The 22834-nt window shown below is 54.1% G+C and overlaps 1 protein-coding gene across 3 annotated transcripts; it reads left to right on the top strand.

Moving 5' to 3' along the window:
* Nucleotides 1–6458: 6458 nt before the first annotated feature.
* Nucleotides 6459–22834, top strand: CTXND1 (cortexin domain containing 1). 3 transcript variants are annotated; one of them, XM_074317648.1, is made up of 4 exons: nt 6459–7286; nt 12539–12809; nt 18871–19006; nt 19436–19448. In XM_074317648.1, exons 1-3 carry the CDS (start codon nt 7063–7065, stop codon nt 18988–18990), a joined length of 615 nt encoding a protein of 204 aa, XP_074173749.1. In that variant the 5' UTR covers nt 6459–7062; the 3' UTR covers nt 18991–19006; nt 19436–19448. The 3 variants fall into 3 exon arrangements, with proteins under 3 accessions (XP_074173749.1, XP_074173750.1, XP_074173751.1); XM_074317649.1 differs by lacking the exon at nt 12539–12809 and having other exon boundaries at nt 6493–7286; XM_074317650.1 differs by lacking the exon at nt 12539–12809 and having other exon boundaries at nt 6809–7286; nt 19436–22834.

Here is a 22834-nt window from a genome sequence, read left to right as displayed (position 1 = left end):
TTGGGGGTGGGGGTAGAGATAGAGCCAGGGGAGACACGAGAGGAGAGGCAGGAGAAACAAAATGAGAATTTAAGTGAGCATTTAAAATGGTGTCCTCAGCAAACGCAGTATAATCTTATTTGTGTGTGAGTGCGTGTGTGTGAGTGCGTGTGAGTGTGTGTGTGAGTGCGTGTGTGAGTATGTGTGTGTGTGTGTGTGTAAGGAGAGCTACAAAAGGACGGGGACAGAAGAGGGGACAGTGATTCTCAGGGGGTCTGATTTCAGGGTCACTCATTTCTTATTTTCTACTATTTTACATTGTTCTATGTTTCCTTCAACAAACGTGTTATTTATGTAATGGGGGGGGGCAAAAATCTATTTTCACTGAGGAAATGAAAGAACCCATTTATCACGTTTCCAGCTTTCCGTGTTATAGTTGTGCAGAGGTTTTACTTGAAAAAGCATCCTACCAAGCACAGCCCTCGACAACGCTGCCTCCCTCCCACCCCAAGCCCACGGGATTCCAGAAGAACAGAGTACTATCTGTTTGCAGGGGGGAGGGGGGAGGGAATGAGACTGCAAAAACTAATAAGCAATTGTTTTTTGAATAAAAGCACATTGCAGTTATAATGACAGGAGAGGCCATCGCGGGCAGCCACAGGCTGCATCCAGCTCATGGATGACGCGTTAGGCTCGCATGGTGTTTAAAACGATGCGTCACTGAACGCCATGCAAAACCAGAGATCTTTTAAAGTCTGGAGATCAGGTTTCTTGTGACAAAACCCCAACTCCTGGCAGTACTGGGTCCACCTTCCTGCATGAAAAAGATCACCCAGAGCGCAGGGGTGGCTGTGCCCTGTGGCTGGCACTCATGGTCTCCAGCTCCCACACCTCACCTGGGCCCCCATATGCCGTTCTGGGCGGCTGCCCTGACTTACTGTGACTGCTGAGGCAATGACGTAGCTAGAAGCAGGATCGGTGGCTTCCACGTCCCACGGGACCTAAGAGTCCCAGGTTGCTGGAGCCAGGAGCCCAGACACGTACTCTAGCAGCGACACCCAAAGCCACACTGCTGGCCCTTCGCTGGTGAGGACACTCGTCTGCCCGACACGGCGGCCAGCTCGGTCCGGCAGACACACACCCGGTGTGGACCCTGCCCAGCACCCCCTCCATGGGCCGGGGGACGAGGGGGACCCAACCTCCTCCCTCCGTGAACCTCCCTTCGTAAATTCCTCCTTCCCCAACGTAAGTACCAGGGGACGTGGATTCGCTCGTCAGCAGCAGATGCCCAGCCCGTCTCCTTGGGCAGGAACTTTCTCTCTGCAGAAGCTCAGGCAACTGCTGTGTTCTCCTTGCCGCTGGCCTTCGGCCTCTTTCATCTTCCTTCTTCTGACTTAGGCTTCAGCCACCCGAGTTACCTGCTCCTGCCTCCTCATGCTGATATGTGCCGATCCCAGAGCCGAGCCGGTTCCAGAACATTCTCAGGCTCTCCGTCGGCACGTGCCTTAAGCTTGGTCCCAAGCTTCCCTGTGCCGACCCTGCTCTTCGTGACTCAGTCCGACGCGGACTTGCTGGGCTCTCATCTGCTCTGTGACGGAAGAGGCTTCTTCTGATGTAAAGAATGAAAAAGAGCCTCTTTGGGGCTGAGCTCTTCCTGGAAGAATCCATGTGACTACTCAGACATCCTTATTCCCTAAAAAATGCCCGAGGTTGCCTGGGGGCGGGCATCTCACCACGTTTTAGGTGTTTCCACCCATGAGTGGGCGGCTCTACGGCAACCAGGCATCTCGGTGAGGCTGGTAATGTCTGCACTGCAGGGAAAGGGAGAACGAGACGGCCTCGGCTGGGTCTCCGTGTCGGCCTAGAGTCGCCTGGGAACAGAGCAGGGAGCAAAAAATGTTCCCCTCCTGGGCTGCTCACGGAGTTCTCGGGAGAAGGCCTTCGGGGGCCTCAGTGTCAGATCCAGACACTGGAGCCCACATGCAAACCAGGGAGAGATTCGTCCAGATCCTGGAAATATGGGCAAGCCCTGAGGACTGAGGCCCTAGAAAGACCATAAAGGGAGGTGCTGAAGGATGGCAGCCAGGAACAGGGGACAGGCGACTCCTGAGGACCAGCGTTGCACTCAGCACACGGCATGGACGCTCACAACACAGACGATTTCATCGTTTAGCCCAGGACTTTTCAACCGACTCAGGGAACGGTCGGCACGGTAATTAATGATCTCCTTGGGCTCCGTAGATTGCAATGGCCTTCCTGTCCTTCGAGCCTTCCAAGGAGCTGCTTCTGTTCGCGTGAAGATATAAATTGCATGCTTGAGAGTATTACAGAAGGAAGACTAATGGCTTCCAATGAAACCAATTACGTGCTTCTGAAGGAAAAGTCCTCTAGAATTGCTCTATAATCTTCAAACTGTTTCAGGGTTCGCATTGCAATCCCTGCTGTGTTCTGGCTTTTGTTTGAACAGACTGTCTGTGAAACAAAGGAGAGATGAAATGAAATCTCAATTCCTGATAGTTAGGGATCCTGTGACTTCCCAGCTGGACAATCTCTGAGGCTTATGTTTGTACGGTATTGATCACGGCATTAGAAACGAAAGTATAAGCTGTAGCTGGTATACGTTTTAATACCACCAGCTAGAGTGAACGATACAGGCTTATTTAAAGGAGATGCACTTACTCGAGACAATACATCCAAGTTCTCCCTTCATTCAGTTAAAACATAAATGTCACGGTCTGAGTTCCTTTAAATTAGGTTTATTAACCTGCAGCCTGTGCTCTGAGTGCGTATTAGAGAGCTGTTGAGTTCTCAGTTTTATTTAGTATCACGAGGAGGAATAAATGTGATGAGATCACACTTAATATTTCAGCCGATGGCACAAGAACTGAGATTAGGCAAGCTTGCTGGAAATTAAATACTAAACAGCAGCCCATGAATCACTCTTCCTGGGGCACAAATCATTTCTATTTCATGTTCCATTTCCTGTCTCAATCAAGTATTATACTCTTCTCTGAGTCTGACACCACTGATCTAAAAGGATGAATGGCTGGAAAGCCCAAATTACCCAATGCCTTTCACTGTCACCACCTGTCACTCGGCCTGTCTTGGTGGTGGAAACTGTCCGAGGAATGGCACGGACGTTCCAAATTTCTCACCTTTCAGCATAGAGCCTGCCACACTGATTACGGACAGGTACGAGTCGCTGTGCATTCCTATCTGTTGAGTTTATACTTTTAATGAAGAGCCCACTCAGTCTGCCTTTCTGACAAATGAATTCAACCTTCCTCCCACAGAAGTGGAAGTGTCTCCAGTGGCTTCCCATAAATCGTTTTGCTGAGCTCAGAACCCAAGTTGAAAGAACAGGGGAAGTTCAGGGACACGCACATTCATTCTCCACCTCATTTGACAGCAGAAATTACTTCTCATGAGCCAGTAGCACCAGTATTCCCTTTAGACCGGTGTGACATGGAGTCATCCATTACAGTAATTCACGGCGCTGTACAGAGGGTTTCCATTGCTGTCCCTCAGCTATTCCAGCTGCTGAGCATCACTGCATCGCACCTATAAACCTGCATGAGCAGGATAGGAGTGACACACACTTTGGATGTTGACGGGAAAGTGTGCAGGAGCAGGAGCTGGGACACCAAAGCAAATCCCCTTGTTGCCACTAATCTACCATCAGGTGATGTGAGGACAAGGCCCTCAACATGAGTTAAGACAAGATCATCTCTTACCAAATCCCCTTCTCTCACTGCCCAAGAAGAGATTGCCTGGGTCCTGTGTTCATGGAGAGGATGAGAGATAGATGGATGGATGGGTGGATGGATGGGTGGATGGATGATGGATGGATGGATGGATGGATGGATGGATGGATGGATGGACAGACGGATGGATGGATGGATGGATGGATGGACAGACGGATGGATGGATGGATGGATGGATGATGGATGGATGGATGGATGGATGATGGATGGATGGATGGATGGATGGATGGATGATGGATGGATGGATGGATGGATGGATGGATGATGGATGGATGGATGGATGGATGGATGGATGGATGGACAGATGGATGGATGGATGGATGGATGGATGATGGATGGATGGATGGATGGATGGATGGACAGACGGATGGATGGATGGATGGATGATGGATGGATGGATGGATGGACAGACGGATGGATGGATGGATGGATGGATGGATGATGGATGGATGGATGGATGGATGGATGGATGGATGGACAGACGGATGGATGGATGGATGGATGGATGGATGGATGCTTGTCCTTTGAACAACTCCTGGCTGCTGCAGCTCACAGGGAAGTGAAACAGCATGACGGCCAATGACAAGTTATATCATTTGGTTGAAACTTAAAACAACAGGGCCCATATGGGTAGGAAATTATTTTTAAATGACTGAAATGTCTAATTTGCATAATTTATGTTTTGTTCATGTTTGCACCCAGTGGGTGTTCTATGAATATCTGAATACTTGATGACTGATTAATATAAATTGCTAGGGCCTCTGATTATTGCGCAGGGTTCAAGCCAATTGTTTTTTTGTTTTTGTTTTTGTTTTAGGCTACCAGTATATGGAACACGTCAAAAAATATTAGACTGGGTTTAAGAAAATTATAGCGTATCTTAAATGTTTACATTAAAGGAAACTTCCCGGTGGCCCTCTCAACCCCTAACAACGTGACTAAGAGAATTGCTAGGACTTACCCAGAATCTCAGCGCCCTTTGTTAAAACCCAGGGGACTTCCCGACTTGGTCCAGTGCACTGTCCTTCTCGTTCGTTCCGCTAGGGGGCAGGCAGGAGGCGAACACGGCTACCTGGGATTTACCAGGACAGAACTTGCAGGATTCTCCAGGCCAGGGGTCTGGGCGCTCAGAATGAGGAGAGAGAAACGCGCTTGGAAAGAGCCTAGAATGTCAAGATGTTGCAAGATTGATTCATAAAAATGGGAATTTCCCATCCCCCCCGAGATTTTGTTTCTTTTTTTTCCTGAATATTTAAAAATCAATATAAATTATACAGCAAATATTTTTTCCAGTTTATCGTTCACTTTTTTTTTTTTTTTTAAGATTTTATTGGGGAAGGGTAACAGGACTTTATTGGGGAACAGTGTGTACTTCCAGGCCTTTTTTTCCAAGTCAAGTTGTTGTCCTTTCAATCTCAGTTGTGGAGGGTGCTGTTCAGCTTCAAGTTGTTGTCCTTTCAGTCTTAGTTGTGGAGGGCACAGCTCAGCTCCAGGTCCAGTTGCCCGTTGCTAGTTGCAGGGGGCACAGCCCACCATCCCTTGCGGGAGTCGAACCAGCAACCGTGTGGTTGAGAGGATGCGCTCCAACCAACTGAGCCATCCAGGAGGCAGCTCAGCTCAAGGTGCCGTGTTCAACCTTAGTTGCAGGGGGCAGAGCCCACCATCCCCTGCGGGACTTGAGGAGTTGAACTGGCAACCTTGTGGTTGAGAGCCCACTGGCCCATGTGGGAATTGAACCGGCAGCCTTCGGAGTTAGGAGCATGGAGCTCTAACCGCCTGAGCCACCGGTTAGATAGGGCCGGCCCCTATCATTTACTTTTTAACTGTTTATGGTATCTTTTTCTCACAAATAAATTTGTTCAGATTTTTTTATCATCAGATCTGTCCATCTTTTCCTGTACCGTTCTGTGATATATTTAGAAAGGCTTTCCCGATCCCAGGTTTATAACAAATATTCACCCAATATTCACCCAATTATGTTTTGGCTTCCCTTTTTTCCATTCCGTAGTCAATGGATTTGGGGTTTATTTTGGTCTGGGGAACTGGGTAGGAAACCAGCTCCTCCTAATTACTATCAGTTATTCCAAAATCGTTTTGGAGAAAATCCACCTAGTCTATGAAAGGGAAGACGCTCTTAAACAGCACACTTTCTTCTGTTCTCCTAATTCTGGGCTCTTCGTTCTATGCCACTGAGCAGTCGTTTCTGGTCCAGTAACACGCTGTTTCGATTCTGTTGCTTTGTGATGAGGGCAGTGGGCAGTGTCAGTGAGGAAGGTTTGGGCACAGACGCCTGCATCACATCCCGAACCCCGGCTTCCAGCTGTGACTTTGGGAGTGGCATGCATTTTCTGACTGAACGTGACAGCAGCAGTCGTAGAATCTGCTAAGGGCTGCCGTGAGCAATCCAATGCACAGACACATACGAAGCACTTCCTTCCAGAGTAAGCACTGGGAGGTTGCATTTTATTTATTCACCATGTGCGAATACATAGAATTCCTTCATTTTACTGTCCGGTGGGCTACTTCCCCTCACACCCGTCTCCATCATCGGTCTGTTGACTGTTCACATGTTATTATTCCACACACACCCTGGCATCACTGTGTCAGGGTAAAAAGAAACTTCTGCTTGGAATCTGGTGGAGGCTGTACGTTTGCAGATACAGAGACTGATTTGGTTACACGCCCCTTCTCGTCCGAGAGTCACCATCGTGCTCCATCCATTTACGTCCTGGTTAGTCCCTTTGTAGAGACTAGAGGGTTTTGTTTGTTGGTTGGTTTGCTTTTCATATTCCCTGGAAAGGTTATTCCTATTTACTTACGGTTTTGCTGTTAGTGACAAAGGGATTTTTCATTCCTAGTTCTAACGGGGTAGCACGCATAAAAACACTGTTCATTTCGTATGTTTATCTGCTGCAAACAGTAATGGTTTTTCTCTCACTTCCCAATGTTTAAAAAGGCAAATACACGTATTAGTTTGACGAAGGCACCAATTCAGTATCTTTACACCTTTTTCTTTTCTCCTCTAGCTGCACTGACCCGACATTCAAGGGGGCCTCCTGGTCTTTCCCTAACTTGAATGGAAACGTCTGTCTGGCTATTAAGCATAAGGCGGGCGGAGGCTTGGAGAGAGGTGTCTGCTTTTCTGTAGAGGAAACATCTGAAGGGAACTGCTTTACAAGAGCACATCACAAAAGCCCAGATTGGTCTGTGCGCCTGCGAGGGGCTCCCGGCCCCCTCCCCGCGCTGCCCACGCTTTGGCCGGGGGTGAAGTTTCTCCTGCGTTTCCGCTTGAACAGCATCCAGCTGCCTCGCCTTTAAAATGCCAGGCCGGTTGCCGCTCCGCTCAGAGCCCCCTCTCGGCGGCTGGCCCGGGCACGCCCGCACCGCCGGGGCGCTGACTCAGCCGCAGCCGGGCCGCTGCCCGCCGAGCCGGGCCTGGCAGACCCTGGCAGCCCCGCGTCCCCAGGACGCGCCTCCCGCGACCCCCTCCGAACAGCGCGGCAGCCAGCCGGGCCCCCGAGCGCAGGGGACCGGCCTCCCCAGGTAAGGATGCGGGGGCCCCGGGACGCGCCGGGCGTCTGCGCTGCGAGGGCGGCGTACCAGGGGGTCCCCGATTGTAGGCAGGGGTTCTGCTCGCTGAAGTCGAGCTGAGCCCCGCCGCTGCCTCGATGGGACCCGCGTGGCCACCCAGACTGGGACCCCTCCTCCTCGGAGGCGCTGCGCCCGGGGTGCGCCTGGGTCGGGGGAGGGCCGGGGCCGCGCTGGCCCGCGCTGCGCTGCAGCGCCCCGGGTCTCCACACCTGGAGAGCGCGCTGCTGTGTTCAGGCACCGTCGTCACGCTGGCTCAGCCATCACCTCTCCACGGGGGGGTCCTCGCTCGGGACCCCTGCCACCGAGGGGTCTGGGCAATGTGAGTTGACACTGAATCAAAGTTAGCAATTCCTTCTCGTAAAGTTCAGTGCCTAAAATGCAGTTCGTTCTTGTGGCTAGCAGTGGTGACAGACTGGATTTTTCTCCGTGTAGGGGGTGAAGGTCAACATTGAGGTAACTTCTGGGGAAAGTTCTCGCTGCAGCGGCCTTGCCAAAGTCAGGTCTCAGCTGCGCTGCTTTGGGGTCTGGGGTGGAAAGCCTAACACAACCTTCCCAATAGTGTAGGGGTTTGGGTGGTATTTTGGCCGCTGTTTCATAGAACTGAATTTTATAATAGTCTGTTGCCCACAGGGAAAGTTCTGAAAGGGAAAAACCGTTGGGAAAGACCAGGGTGACTCTGGCTTGATGCTAAGGTCACATGTGGCCTTGGACCTTCCCTCTCTCTGAGCCTCCTGACTCACTCTGTGGTCTTTGAAAACCTGCCAAGTGGGTCTAAGACATCATAAAGCCACACAGCTAAGGCCTCAGACGTGATTTACAAATTGGATTTGGCTTCAGGCCACATTTTCATGGATGCTCCACCTAAGATACGGACCACCTTTGAGGACACATCAGCAGGAAAACTGCAGAAAAACTTGCCCTGAAAAAACCTGAAACCAATGACTTCACATTTATCCAAAAGGGAAATTGGGGGTAGGCTGTTTGCTTATTCTATGTAAGCTTTGCATTCATACATGCTCATTCCAAACGATTAGTTGCCCAATCACTTTTTCCAGTTGTATTTTTCACTTCGGAATGACATACGAGTCATGCATGCTTGAAACGTAATGTGTCTCTGAACTCAAATGCATCTAGAAAATTACAGCAAATTTCTAGTCATTCGCTATTGAATATGTAAATGTAAAACAAACAAGGTTACGATGGAATAAAAGGTTTTTAAAATAGTATGAACATTAATTAGCTTGAAAAACAAATAGTTTGACTAGACGCTCAATGATTGTTCCTAAGCTGTGGTTTAGAGGACCCCCTATCTTTCCGGTTTATTTCCTTACTGGCTTGATGAAACAGGCAGCCATTCGGAATATACTGCCTTGCTAGTTACTCTTTCTGCAAGAGATATTTACATTACCAGGCCACATTGTCCCAGCACAGATGAGAAACTGGAGTCCTGAGGTGGTGCGTGCATCGTAGCATTCAAATTCAACAGCATTTCCATGATTTAATGGAAAATGCAATGCTATCAAGGAAAATGTCCTGAAATTATCCTGTCCGGCCACAATAGAAAGAAGCGTGTTTATAAAATTGACAAGGTTCCAAGACGCTGAGGTCAGTGCTTCTAACAAGCGCTACTGTGAAAGACCATAATGCACTCCGTCTTGGCATTGAAAGCTGTGGAACTGGTCCACGGTCATGAATTTCGTAGATAACCGAAGTTCACATTAAAACATTAAGAGTGACGACACTTCCAAATGTTTCAATTGCTTTGGAAGGAACTATTCCTGAAGTGCAGCGCAGCCTTCCTTCCTTCAGGGAGCTGGCTCATGGGAAGGGACGTGTGTCCCTTGGCAATGCAGGACCAGCCCGAGTCGGTGGGTGACCTCGTGCCCACGGGGCAGGAGGAACCCCAGCATTTGCAGTCGGTGGGTCAGCACTTAGTCCTGACCTGCCACTGGTCGGACGACCTTAAGCGAGTTGCCCTTTGCAGCTTCCATCCTCTCATCTAAACCCCACGAGAACCAACGCGTCAGCCAGTTCTGTGTGTCAGTCACTTCCTACGCTCTGAGCATTTTATACTCGCTGTCGCCCAATCCCCAGTGAGGAAACTTAGGATCAGAAAAGCAACGTGAATTACCCCAAGGTTAGTTCAGGGTAGGAGAGCTGGCAGACTCCACACCGGGGTCACCGGATGTTGATCACCTGTGCTACACCTGTCATCTGAGGCTGCTCAAAGGGAAACATTCTGATTGAAAGTCAGTGCTCACGGAGAGAGGAAGGAAGGAAGGAAGGAAGGAAGGAAGGAAGGAAGGAAGGAAGGAAGGAAGGAAGGAAGAGGGAGGGAGGGAAGGAAGGAGGGAGAAAGAGAAAATGCAGCTGGACTTAACTACGAATAGCAGTTCCACTTTGTGAGGCTGACGTGACGTGAGAGAATTCACATCTTGGGCCTCGGGAATGGCCTTTCTGTAACTGGTGTCTGCACGGGCGCCCCTAACTCCTTCTGGGATTCCGGGCCCCCATTTATATACATAGGGAACGAATGCCGTCTTTGCTGGCTGTACAGATCACAGCTGAGACGCACCGAGAGCCTGGCACACAGACCCTCGTGTTCTCTGTCCCGCGGTCTGCTCCTGAGTCCGCCCTGGACTGCAGGGCTCCTGGGTCCCTGGGGCCGGGCATTCCTGGAGGGCACCGGCTGTCCCCAGGGAGGGGATGCTGCCAGCCCTCCAGTGGAGTCCCTGGGAAACTGACTTCAGGGCGACAGAGAAAGGCAGTGTCCCCTCAAACGGGAACAGACCTGGTGAGATGGCTTCAGCCTCAAGTCGCTCTCCTCTGGTCCTGCCCATGTGCTGACCCCGCGACAAGAGGGAACGTGACCCCGGGATCTCAGTAACTGACGGGCCTCAAGGCTCACATTTCATGTGTATACTCTGTGCTTATGGGAGTTTTTCAACCTTTTCAAATTCTTTTATTTTTTTAAGTGTTTACATTATTTCTAAATATTTCATTCTACTCCACAACACATCTTTGTTTTAATATAAGACAAGGCAGCCCACCAGCACCACCCCCCTGGGCCACGTTACCGCCCTCAGTGGCGTGTGTGACGCAGGAAGGGAGGCCGGGCCCTTCCTCTAAGTGACGTGACTCCTAGGCCTCGGCTCAGAGCACCGCACGGACTCCACCATGGCATTTCATCCCTGCCGTGGTGGCGTGATGGAAAGAAACCCTGTGTCCCCCCTAGAGGTGACAGCAGGGTCACAAAAACAGACTCCCACAATCCAGGCCCGGGCAGACCCTGGGGACTGAAACACCATGTCCTTTCACAGACATGACCTTTCAGGCTCAGGGGGCCATGACGAGCTGACCCCAGGTGGCACGCGTGGTGACATCTGCTTGTCACCCTGCCCTTGGCATCGATAGCTGATAAGTGGCCTGGAAGCGTATGTCCTGTATCATCACGCCCAGCTCCCTCTGGCCACCCGCCCTTCCCCTTGGCTCAGACAGCACTCCCGTGTTCTAGAAGACGGCAGATAGATGTCACACGCCAGGCGTGCCGTGCCTCCCTCGCCCAGAGCAGACATGGCTAATCAATCATGACGCTCTTTCCCACGGAGCCAGAAGGAGGCTTCCGAGTCCTCAACAACAGCCCGTGGCTGGCGCATGGAAGGTATTTTGTCGGCTACTAACAGGAAGACAATGAGCTTTCAGCTCCAGGAGTAGGGGCACAGCCCCTCACCTTTCCCGCACACCCCTCCTTTAAGCCACAGGCGCACAGCACAGCGACGGGGCGACGTGCGTGGGGACAGCCACCACACCTGGTCCCTGGCGGGCATGGAGGGACCTGCCATCTAAACCTCCATCTGGCCGCTCAGCTTCCGAGCTGACCCTGCCCGTGGGAACAGTCTGTTCCCCTCTCCTAATAACCGACGTTTGCGAGGCCGTCTCCCAGGGGACATGGATGGACAGACGCACATTCTGGACTCAGCGGCCAGGAAGTGACCTGGGTTCCATCAGCGTCACCCACCCACAAGGCAGAGCTGTTTCCTGACAGTCAGCGGTGTGCTCCCCTTCCTGTGTCCCAGTTAAAATGTTCACGGACTCACTCAGGGTCTGCAGGCGAATAGAAACATCGCCCCTGGAAGCGAGCTGAGCCTGCAGAGCCCTGCCTCTCTCCAGCAGCCACATCCCCATGGAGGCAAGGACGCTGTTGTTGATGGATGTCCACGCCCAGTGACAGCTGTCTCCTAATATCCCTCCTCTGCTGTCTGAGAATACTCCTGAGGAAGATACGGGGTGTGGGTTCGCGAGGGGCAGGTGGGGGGCAGGCCGTATTTCATGGGTCCGACCACTCTTCAGACCTGACTGCCCCTCTTACACTCCGCTCCCCACCTGCCCAGTGTCACCAACCCTCTGCAGAGGGGGACCCCCACTGCGAATCCAAGGAGGGACCCTTTGACCACTCACCAGATCCTCAGACGCAGAGGCGGTGGCGGGTGGGGAGCAATTTAAGGGAAGGGCTTCCTACATGTGGAATGTGGTCAGGATGGCGGACAGATGGTGGCGGGAGTGACCAGGCTTCGAAACCCCACAAATTCCAGAACCTTGGAGCGATTCTCCCCGGGGAGCATGGGAGCCTCTCCCGCTGACAGCTGTGTGACCACCGACACGTCACCCCACTGCTCCAAGCTGCGGTTTCCTCATGGGTCCACTGGAGAGCTGCACACCGACCTCTAAGTTTTCGGAGGAGCTTACAGAGGAGACTGGGAACTAAGGCCATTGCTTCTCACAGAGCAGGCCCAGAGCCGTGTGTGGAGCCTGGGTCTGACCGTAAACACATAGCCCGCACGGCGAGAACGCAGCAGAGAAATCCTGGAAGGATGAGTGGGGAGGCTCCCAATGCCGTCAGGCCCAACCCTGCAGCCCTGAACCAGGCCTCCCAGCACAGGGCTGCAGGCACGTTTTAACCAGCTCCCCGAGGGGCTGGTAGGCACGGTACACGGCACACGTTAGCAGCTCAAGTTTGAGAACCAGCCACCCTGCCTGGGGAGTCAGCGGTCTGCACTCTGGCTTGATCTCCCCCACGAATCCCTTGACGCCGCAGCTCATTCTGTCTGGACAGACGCCCTCTTTCTCCTTCAGACCTCGAGACACACATTAACTCCCGCCCGGGCGGGCGTCACACAGAGTGCTCCCTAATCTCTTCTCCACAGGAGTCACGACACAGCCGGCTGTCACTGCTGCCTGCAGCCAAAGCCCCACCGTCTGAGGCTGGTGGTGGCCTCAATCTTCACGACACAGTCCTGGGAAATCACGGAAGGACAGACAGCGGAGCCCATCTCTGGGGAGAGACCCATCCACGCCCCAAGGGCTGAGGCAAGCGCGTCTTCTAACCATGACTCCTTGGCCAGAAACGTCCAAAGCTGCTCCGATTTCAGTCTACACATCTGGAAGATTCTCTGTTCACCCTGGATCTGTCTTACGGTATTTTTTTTTCCATCTTTTTTATAGAGTAAGCTTTGGAGTTGCAGACAATTTGCTTCTCTGGAGGATGAGGATTTTAATAGCTTAATAGCTGAGTTATTAAGATTTGGGTTCGGAGCAAGAAACATTTACCATCTATTTTTAAATGTACTAGTTCTGGAAAAAATCTTTTTCTGATTACTCAAGTTATAGATGTACTTTCTAGACGTCTTGGGGAAATCCTGAAGAATATGCAAGACGGATCTAAGAGGTACCTATAAATGACGCCATAAATGTCCTCTCAGAGTTCCCTCCAGTTTCTTCCCCTCTACACCTCTCTGGTCTTGTTTATTTGCTTGTTTCCACAACCGGAATCAGTAAGAAGCCCAGGAAACAACAGGGGGCTGTGGGGTTCAGTGGTGGTGGACGCACAGGACCAGGAAAGACCTTGGAGAGAGTATGTGACGAGGGCTCTGAGCAATTTCAGCAGCAGAGGTAGGCAGGGGCATTTCAGGGCGAGAGCATGTGTCAGACAGGACAGAGCCTCGGTGACCTTACATGCCCACAATTCTTTGACACGCACCCCATTGAGTGGTGGCATCCATGTCCCCTCCCATTGATCCTGGGGGCCTTTGTAGCTGCCTCGGTGGGAAAAAATGTGGCAGAAGAGGGGCTCTAACTTCCAGGCCGGGTTAGGAAAGGCCACGCGGCGATTGCTGGTCTGTCTGGGGACTCTCGCTCTGTGGCCCTCGAGTGGTCGTGTCAGGTCTGCCACTCTGAAGCCTCCACATGGAGACCACTTGTGGAGGACGATGCCTGAGGAGTCTGCTGTCCCAGCCCCAGCGTGGACACCGGACATGGGAGTGAAGGAACCTTCCGTGGCCCCCACCCCACCCGCCACCCGACTGAATAAATAACCAGAATGGCCTCTTCAGTCCTGAGGTAAACACAAGATGGTCATGGGCAGCGTGGCTGGAGGGCTGGCTGGGGCCGAGCCTGGGGCCTTGGCACCACGGCCTATGTGCCCACGTGGCTCAGCCACAAGCCCTCGCCTGGACAGCACAGAATGCATGACAGGGCCGCGGTCCATGCCGTTATCTCCGGGGGACACAGTCCTCGCTGCTGTGTGATGTCACTCCTCTAACTAAGCCTCACCCGACTCTAGGCGCTCGGTGCCCTCATAGTCACCCGTTTTACCTCGGTGGAAACTGACCAAAGAGGATAAATAATTTGCCCAAATTGCATTGCTAGTAAATGGGATTTGGGCTGAGATTCCAAACCCTGGGATGAGCTTCTGCTCTCCGCCCTCCGCTCTCCGTCTCCATGGAGGCGGCTGGAATAGATGACATCGTGTATCCGAAGGGGAAGGCGCCTAACAGTATTAGGGCTGCACTTACTCTCGGCTGCGGGAAAGACCCCGCCCACAGGGCTCCGGGGCCAGCCCCACCAGAAATGCATTAGAAGCGCGGTTCCGAGTCACTGTGTCACCCTGTGGGGATCGAAGAGGGCAGCGCCTGGGTCTCGCTCACTCTTCCTGACGGCCAGAACTGTGCACAGAGCCCTGCGTCCGTCTTTGGTGCACAGGCTCAGGAGAGCATCTGCCCCATCTTCAACCAGGCCGATGCTGGACGAGTCCTGAAGCAGAGACCTCTGACAAGCTGCATGTCCTCCTGGGAGAATGTGGGGGGCTCTGTGTGCCTGAGGAGCGAGCACAAGGCTGCCACCCAGCCCCTGCAGCCCCCCGGGTGTCAGGCTGCTGGCCTTGCGGTCTGGCATCTCAAGAATCATGAAAAGTACGACTGGAGCTTCTGCCATCTTTGACACGTCCCCTCTCCTGCATCCTGAGCGTGGGGCTTTGCTCATAAACTGTCTGGCCTCCTCTGCTCACCTGAGTCTTGCTTGCAGGGCTCAGAGGAGAGAAAGTATTGGCAGAGGATGAGCAGGGCGGCTTCACGTTCAGCAGAAAACAAGCAGACACTTTCAAGGACTCTAAACCCAGAAGGGTAATTAATAATAACGTGCTGAGTGATGTCCCCATTCCTGCACCCATGGTGACCGGGACGTGACGTTCAGCCAGGTGCTGAATGACGGTCTCGGCACAGAAGGTGGACAGCAGGGCAGCTGGGCTGGCGCAGTGCACACATCCAAGCAGAGCGCGATGCCTCGTGGTCCAGATGGCTGGGGCAGCGCACTCCTCGCACACCCACTGCCGCTCCCCAGGAGCCTTCGCAGCCCTTCCCGCGTGTGCGAACGCTCTCCCATGTTCTCTGCTGCATGTACGCTGACGGCCCGGGGGACGGGTGGCACTGCCCATGGCCACGGGAGCCTGCAGACTGGCGGACTAAGCCCAGTTTGACACAGCCACGTCCGCACACTCTACCCCTCGCTGGCCACCCAGTGGGATGCACTATGCCCCGTGGGGGTCAAAGAACAAGATGCTTCTGCACCCGGAATTCTGCAGGAACAGAAGGAAGGCCACTGCCGCCTCGCCCTTGAGAACAGCTCTGGCCTCTTGTCCAAGGCGTTTGCTGCGGCTGCGAAGACTCCACCGTCAGGCTTCCACCCACCCGCACCCTTCACACTCGCGCCCCCAAGAGACTACCCACGCCTCCCCTTCCAGGGCTCCTCGGCCTGGTCCAGAGAGCAAGCCAAGCTGAGAGCGGGCCAAGGGCATTCCCTGGGTGGCAAAGTGCCCTGGCACCATCAGCGTGGCCACTGCCTGATGTGTGCCTGCCACTGCACCTTGCAGAAATCTACCTTTGCATCAAGCAAGCTGGAACGACTTACAACAGCCCCTGACAGCCAGGCCCCCGAGGCGGCCCTGGGGACTCCCAAAGCCAGGCCCTGCTGGCTGTGCTGGCCAACCTTCGCTCTGGCTGGCAGGGCAGGGCCACGGGCCTTGCGCTTCACACAGCCTCCTTCCGGGGGGGGGGGGGGGCTGAAAGGACCCCGAGCGCCGGCAGATGGAAGCTGCAGTAGTCGGTGCTCACAGAAGAAACCCTTCACACGTCCAGGCTCTTGGCCTCTGTGTGTGACAAAGATTGCATGTTCCAACTCACGGCCTTTTCTGTTTGGCTCTGCTGCACCCCCACCGAGAAAGAGCACGCTTTCACAGATCCTGGGTTGGCCCAGCAGCCATTTCCCTCGGGGGTCCCCCACTCCCCAGATCAGCGTCCCCGACTCGGAAGCCAGTTCTTGTCCAGCCGCCTCAAGGAGCGGGCAGATGGAGCGCGGGGCCTGTGCAGTGTCTGCGCTGCAGAGCGATGCAGACGTGGCAGGAACGCTGGGCTGGCTGTGGGAAAGCAGCCCCTCTGCTCCCAGTGGCAGCTGAGGATGCTGCATCCTCTCCTGGGTGTCATGTTCTCCCTTTGAAGTGGAGCTGGGGACAGCTGGGGACTTGCGCCCGCCTGGCACTTCAGGTTAACGAGCACACTCCATCTGGAGGGCGGGGAGGCGAATCTGTTCTCTAAGTTCCCGAGTGTTGGCCTCCCCCACGCCGGAAGGAGCTGAGAACACTGTTCTTCTCCTCTGGGTTAGGCCCCGGGTGTCAGGACGCTGTCCTTGCCCCGGACAAGACAGGGGAGGGTCCCCAGGCAGTCCCCTGGGTCTGAGAGCTCCAATCTGCGTGGGGTTTCCCGTGCTACACCCTGGACCTGGTATTTCCCAGTCGGGGTTTGGGAGGCCACGCTGAGTCCTGCTGTGAAATGCCAGCCCATTCCTGCTTCCCTGAGAGCCACCATGACCAGCGCCACAGGCCTGAGGCCCAAAGGCTGGGGTCAGAAACGTGGGTTTGCTCCACGCGCAGCTGCACTGTTGCTCTGAGGCACTGAGAAAACCCTCTTCCCCCTGCATTCTGGTCTCTCCATCTATGACACGGAGGGAGGGGATGAGGTCAGTGTTCTGAAAGCAGGGTCCAAGGAACCCAAGAGTGACAGCCACGGACCACACTCCAGACGCTCCCACTGCTGGAGAGGGTGGGAGGAAGTGGGGTTCCCGTGGAGGATACAGTCAGGAAAGCAGACAACAAGGCAGGCAGGGTTAGGTAACAGTGGCAAATTCTGCACCACGGAACTGCAGGCACTGGTGACGGTTACCGTTAGGCCTTTGCTACGGCTTACATTTCTCAAACACCGAAAGCGGCTCTTGCCCTGGCAGTGAGTCCGGCACTAACATCCCACCCCAACACATGGACATACACTGACATGTACCGTTGCTTTGTATTTTACACAAATCATACCACATGTGGAGGACGGTTCCTCAGCTTATCTTTTCCCTTAACAAAATTTCCCAGACCTCTTTTGCGCGCGCACGTGTGTGTGTGTGTGTGTGTTTCTTTTCAAGTGCCTCAGAGCATTCCATGACACAGTTTCCCACGGCTGTAGGAACCACTGAATACTGACATTCAGTTCCTGCCCAGTTCTTCACTGTTACAGCAGTGCTACAGTGAATATCCTGCGAAACTCCTGAGCAAAGGAGTCATGGAAGTTTGACCAAACACACGTGCTCCCCTCCAGGCCTGGGCTTCCACACCATCCCTGAAGGGTACCGGCAAATAACCAATACGGCATGGGCCGCAGGTTCATGCTCTCGCATTCCACAGCACAGAATCCAACCTCCGTTGCTGAATAATCCTGAGGAGTTTACCTCATATAGTTTGCATCTGTCTGAAAGCAGCAACACTACAATTCAAGACATGCCAAGAAAGAACAGCCCCCGCAAACGCCCCAGGTTCTCACTTCAGAACCCTGGACAGCAACACCTGTGTTGTCACAGCAGAAGCAGCCAGGAGCCTCCTGAACAAGTAGACCCCACCTGGAGGGACCTCCAGGGGACCTGCCAGATCTCTAGCTGTTCACCAGACACGGGTAAACCCCCTCCACGAAGAGAACACCATCCAGAGCCAACACAGCTGCCCAGTGTCCCAGGGAGGTTTTCATCAGATACATCAATAAATTGAATCAAAAGGAAAACATCAGCAATAGAAACAGACCCACAGACGACCAACACATCAGAATTCTCAAATGTGGTCTTTAAAAAATTGGGATTAATATGTTTAAGAAAGTAGGTACCAAGGTGGGAAATTTCACTCCAGACCTGGGAAGTTTTTTTCAAGGATCGAATGGGAATTCCACAACTGAAAAGTGGAGCTGAAGGGAAAACCGGAAGAGCTAAGACACATGAGAAGGTGTGTGAGGACGTCTTAACAGTGGTTGCGTCTCGAGATGAGCTGGACGCTGTGGATCCAGGTACAGAACTGCTTGGCACTGTTTCCTCTTTGCACTTTTAAAAGTTTGAACTGTGTACAAGTGTTATTTATGCAAAAACGTCCCATTTCAATTTAATCCTCACAAAATTAAATACAGAATTACTATAGGATCCAGCCGTTCCACTTCTAGAGTTGCACCCAAAAGAGTTGAAACAGGGTCTCAGAGAGATTCCCGTCCACCCACGTGCACAGTAGCTGTGTCCACTAAAGGTGGAAACACCCCACATGTCCATCAACAGACGACTAGATAAGCAAAATGTGGTCCATCCAGACAGTGGAATATTATTCTGGCTTCAAAACGAAGGACACTGACCCCTGCCACAACGTGGATGAACCTTAAGGACATTACGCCAAGTGAAACAAGCCAGTCACAAAAAGACAAGTACTGTATGATTTCTGTTCTATCAGGGACCCTGAGTCGCCAAATTCACAGAGACAGGAAGCAGAATGGTGGTCGCCAGGGACAGGGGGAGGGGGCACGGGGAGTTAGTGTTTACTGGGTTTCACTTTTGCAAGACGGAAAGAGTTCTGGGAGTGGACGGTGGCGACGGCCACACAGCAAAGTGAATGCACTTAGTGCCACTGAACTGCACACTTCAAAACGGTGCAGATGGTGAATTTTATGTGATGCGTGTTTTATCAACAAAAACTGTTTAAATGTTCTCCTTTTAACCAGAGAGGGGAAGCAAGAGCAGCAGTGGAATGCAGGGTGGCAGCTCCCCGCACTGTGCCCAGGGAGGAGCCGTGCAGGCCAGGGGACGCCGTGGGCTGGCGTCTGGGGAAGTAACCGCCTCCTTCTGTCCTGCTGTGTTTCAGCCCCGTGGTCCCCGCGCTGCTGTCCTGGCTGCCGGCTGCCATGTCCAGCCAGTGCCCCTCCCTCGTGCAACGAGCGGACCCAGGGTGCCAGCCCATCCAGTGGCCCTGATGAAGTGGTGACCACTCCGACCAGCAGGTCAGTGCCCGCTGGGGACGGGTGAGAGGGAGACAAGATCTGAGCGAGGGGACAGTCCCCTGTGGTTACAGAGACTCCAGGACCTGCTGGCAGAGGCCTAGGCAGGTGTGTCCTCCTGAAACTCTAGGGGGGAAAGGGACATGGACCTGCAGAGGAGAGGGAGACGTGCAGAGGCCTAGGCTTTGGGCTGTGGGACCTTGGGTAAGTTACTTCCCTTTCTGGACCTGTGTCCATGTGTAAAACGGGCAGACGCTGCCTGGCTAACCTGCCCCCAGGGCTGCCGTGCGGCTCACAATTCACTGGATGTGAGCGGCTCCGAGATGCAGGGCTGCCGACACTGACGGCGGCTCTGTGGGGGGCGGGGCAGCCGCAAGCTGTCCCTCCGGGGGGACTTGGGGGCCCGACCGCCCACTGCCTGGCTCTCCGCAGGGGTGGAAGATGGTACCAGCCAACCCCAAGCCAGACGAGGAGCCCGCAGCTGCCAACGCCGCGCGATGGAGGAGCCCACGCCCGAGCCCGTCTACGTGGACGTGGACAAGGGGCTGACCCTGGCCTGCTTCGTCTTCCTCTGCCTCTTCCTCGTCGTCATGATCATCCGCTGCGCCAAGGTCATCATGGACCCGTACAGCGCCATCCCCACGTCCACCTGGGAAGAGCAACACCTGGACGACTGAGGGCTGCCGGGAGGTGCCACTGGCCTGCAGGCCCTGGACACAAGGGCCAGGCTCGGCGCCCGGAGGGGGACGTGCACCGTGGCGTCCCCTGCTCTCCCACAAGCACCGGAGGACAGGCTCGGGGTGCCGTGGACGCTCCCGCCATGGCCGGTCTGGGAACCGCTGTGACCGTGGGGTGGTCCACTCCCCACGCCCCCGTGCAGACACCCACCATCACAGCACAGTGGTCTCGTCCTAAGGAGACCGCCTGCCCTTAAAGTGCCATGAGCACGTGTCTCCCAGCACAGGTCCCCCCGGGCCCCAGCCCTTCCCATGGGCCAGCGGCGCGGCGGGTGGCGAGGCGGGAAAGGAGACGGAAGGGGCCTCACCCGAAATCTCACACAGGGCATCGGGCTGCTTCCCAGCCGTATTTTTTTTAAACAGAGAGGGGTATATTTTTCCTGTTAAAAATGAGATGTGCATTTTAGAAATTTGGGGAAATACAGAAAAATAGAAGGAAAAGGGGAAAATAACACTTGTAATCCCACCTCCCAGAAGTCACCATTTTGCAATACTTCCTCCCAGCCTTTTTCACACATATATTTTTTTAAAGAGTCACACTGGCAACATGCACGGTATCGTATCAGCCATTCACAGCACGGACACGTGCCCATCCCGCCCGACACCCTTCACAGCCGTCACTGCTAGTGGCTGCAGAGTCCCACCAGGTGGCGAGGTCATGGTTAATACTCATGTCCTTTGGTCACGTTTACTGATTTTTCTTCACACAAAGTGATTCCACCCAGTAACCTCTTGAGAGTCTACAGCATGGATACTGGATGGGGAGACCGGGGTTCTAGTCCTGTCACTCACTCAAAGGCTGTGTGACCGTGACAGGTCCCTTCACCTCTCGGTGCCTCCGTTCCCCCGGGTTCCGATGCAGAGGAAAAGCCCTGCCCGTGGGGGCAAGGACTGAGCTGCGGATATGGACTCTCCCGGGGCCTCGCTCCCCCCTGCTCCCACCCTCCACCCCCCTCGCAGCCCGTCCCCTACTATGACGTCACAGCAGAGCCCACAAACATGATCCCAAGTCCCAACTCCTCTACTTCCTTGCGATACGACCCCAAATAACTCAGCTTCTCTGAGCCCCCATTTCCTCATCCGCCAAGTGGGGGAGTCACATCTACCTCACGAAGTGGTTGTGAGGATGGCGTGAAAGTTCTCGGGCAAACCATCCTGTCCTTCCTTGATCCCACCCCCCAGGAGAAGCCAGGGGGCTGGCTGGAGGAGCCGAGGTTCTGGGTACCCCCCCCCCCCGCCCCCTGGTTCTCCTCAGCCTCCCACAGGCCAAACCTCCAGCCAGGACCCCAGTCAGAGGAAAGCTCACAGCAACCTCTCCCAGCTCCTGACCTCAAGGGACACAGTGTCTATTAATTTGCGTACGTAATTGTCATCGCCACCAGTGTGCACACGTGCTGTGGGGTGAACGGGACCAGCCAGACGCCCCTTCCTCTGAATGCATCACCCCACGGCTCCGAGGCATGGCCTCTGGTCACCCGAAGAGACCTGCAGCTGTGAGGAAGCGCAAGGCCCCCTTCCCACCACTGCGCCCCAGCCACGGGTCCCACTCCAACCCAGGCCACCTGGGAAACGGGTTTCCAAAGCACTGTCACGTCTTGGTGACCCCTGAGAGTGAACAAAGCCACAGCTGTTCAGGCAGCATTCCAGGGCGCAGCCAACTGTTCCACGCCCCCCCCCACCCCCGCACCCACATACACTATGTGGGATGCACAAAGGGACAGCTGGCCAAGGCCGTGGACCCAGACGCACGACACTGTGTCGGGGGGCGGGGACCGAGGGCAGGGACCTGAGCACTCAGCCGGCCGCCGCAGCCTTCACTCTGCAGCCTACCTCAGCAACACCAGGCGCTTCTGGAAAGGCCCATCGGCGTGGACGATAATGTACGTCAGAACCAGCTCTCACCCAGCTCCCATCCAGAGACACATGCGGTGGCAGATCCGAAGGGACAGAGCGGTCGTGGAGACCTCCCGGAGCTGCTCCGATCTCTTAGGAGTGAAAACCAGGGTGTCCTAGGACCCGCTGCTCAAACGGCGGCGAAGGACCCACAGTGTCTGCAACACGGAGGAGCTTGTGGGAAACCCCAAGTCATGACCCTTCTCCAGACCTAGAGGATCAGAATCTCGGGGGTGGCGCCCCAAACCTACCAGCACGACCACCCCGTGACCTGTGTGCACAATGATGGTTGAGAGGCACTGCCCTGGGATCCCGTGGTCCCAATAATTCCTTTCCACACCTAGAGTGGTTCCCACCCGACCTTCACTCTTCTTTTGTTGTGGTTGAAAGGGGACATAACATTTTGGAAAGGACAGAAAATTTAAAAATCAGTCTCCACCCAAGCCTCCAACAAAACAGTGATTTTCATTGTGTGTCGGTATGCTCCCTTCAAATCCTGTCCACACCCAAGTTTTTTTCCCATAAATGCCATCAGTTACATAATGTAAATCAGACTCTCAAGTTCCGTCCTAAGTGTGTTTCTGCTGCCGTCTTCCCAGCCATCATGTCAGGGGCTGCGAGCCATGCCGTGTAGAGCACGTGCAGAATGATCCAGGCGCTTACTAAGTACGCACTTGGGTTGCTTTCCTTTATCCTGTGATACATGCAGCAAGAGGAAAAAGGGAAAGACAGATACGCTGGTCCCTGGGTGCTGGTTCAGGACAACGGAGAGCAGGTACTGAAGCTGCACCCCCTCCACCTGAGACACATGGGGGAGGGAGAGCCAAGGGCTCGATGGTATTGGGGATACCTCAAGGAGGGAGGGGCTAGTCCTTTGTGACCAGAGCGCCTTCTCCCATCTCTGGCTGGCTGATGTGAAGTTTGGGGCTGTGGAGAGAGAGAAGAACTGTTCAGCAAAAGAAATGCACAGAATTCTTGCAGACGGGAAGCTGGCAGAGCGGAAGTGAAAGCACTCCGCGGGGCCTCTGAAGTGGGCCATGACCAGGACTGCGGAATATGTGGCCACGGAGGGAACGGAAGGACGGCGGGTTGTCCAGACAGTGGTGTCTGGCGGCCGGTGTAAGTCGCTGCCTGCACGGGGCCCTGTGCAGCCCTTCCTGTTCCTGCAGGGCCTTCGTAATAAAGTCTGGTAGACAACCCA

The sequence above is a fragment of the Rhinolophus sinicus genome, linkage group LG13, assembly GCF_036562045.2.
Source record: "Rhinolophus sinicus isolate RSC01 linkage group LG13, ASM3656204v1, whole genome shotgun sequence".
Lineage (NCBI taxonomy): Eukaryota > Metazoa > Chordata > Mammalia > Chiroptera > Rhinolophidae > Rhinolophus > Rhinolophus sinicus.
This window is presented reverse-complemented; position numbering and strand designations above follow the sequence as displayed.

What these genes read in the sequence shown, in the direction of transcription:
- CTXND1 (XM_074317648.1), top strand. Translation starts at nt 7,063, where the DNA reads ATGCCAGGCCGGTTGCCGCTCCGCTCAGAGCCCCCTCTCGGCGGCTGG. An exon ending in CAGGGGACCGGCCTCCCCAG is followed by an intron (nt 7,287 to 12,538) that starts GTAAGGATGCGG and finishes TCTTCTCCACAG; the next exon opens with GAGTCACGACACAGCCGGCT. An exon ending in CACCCTGGATCTGTCTTACG is followed by an intron (nt 12,810 to 18,870) that starts GTATTTTTTTTT and finishes GCTGTGTTTCAG; the next exon opens with CCCCGTGGTCCCCGCGCTGC.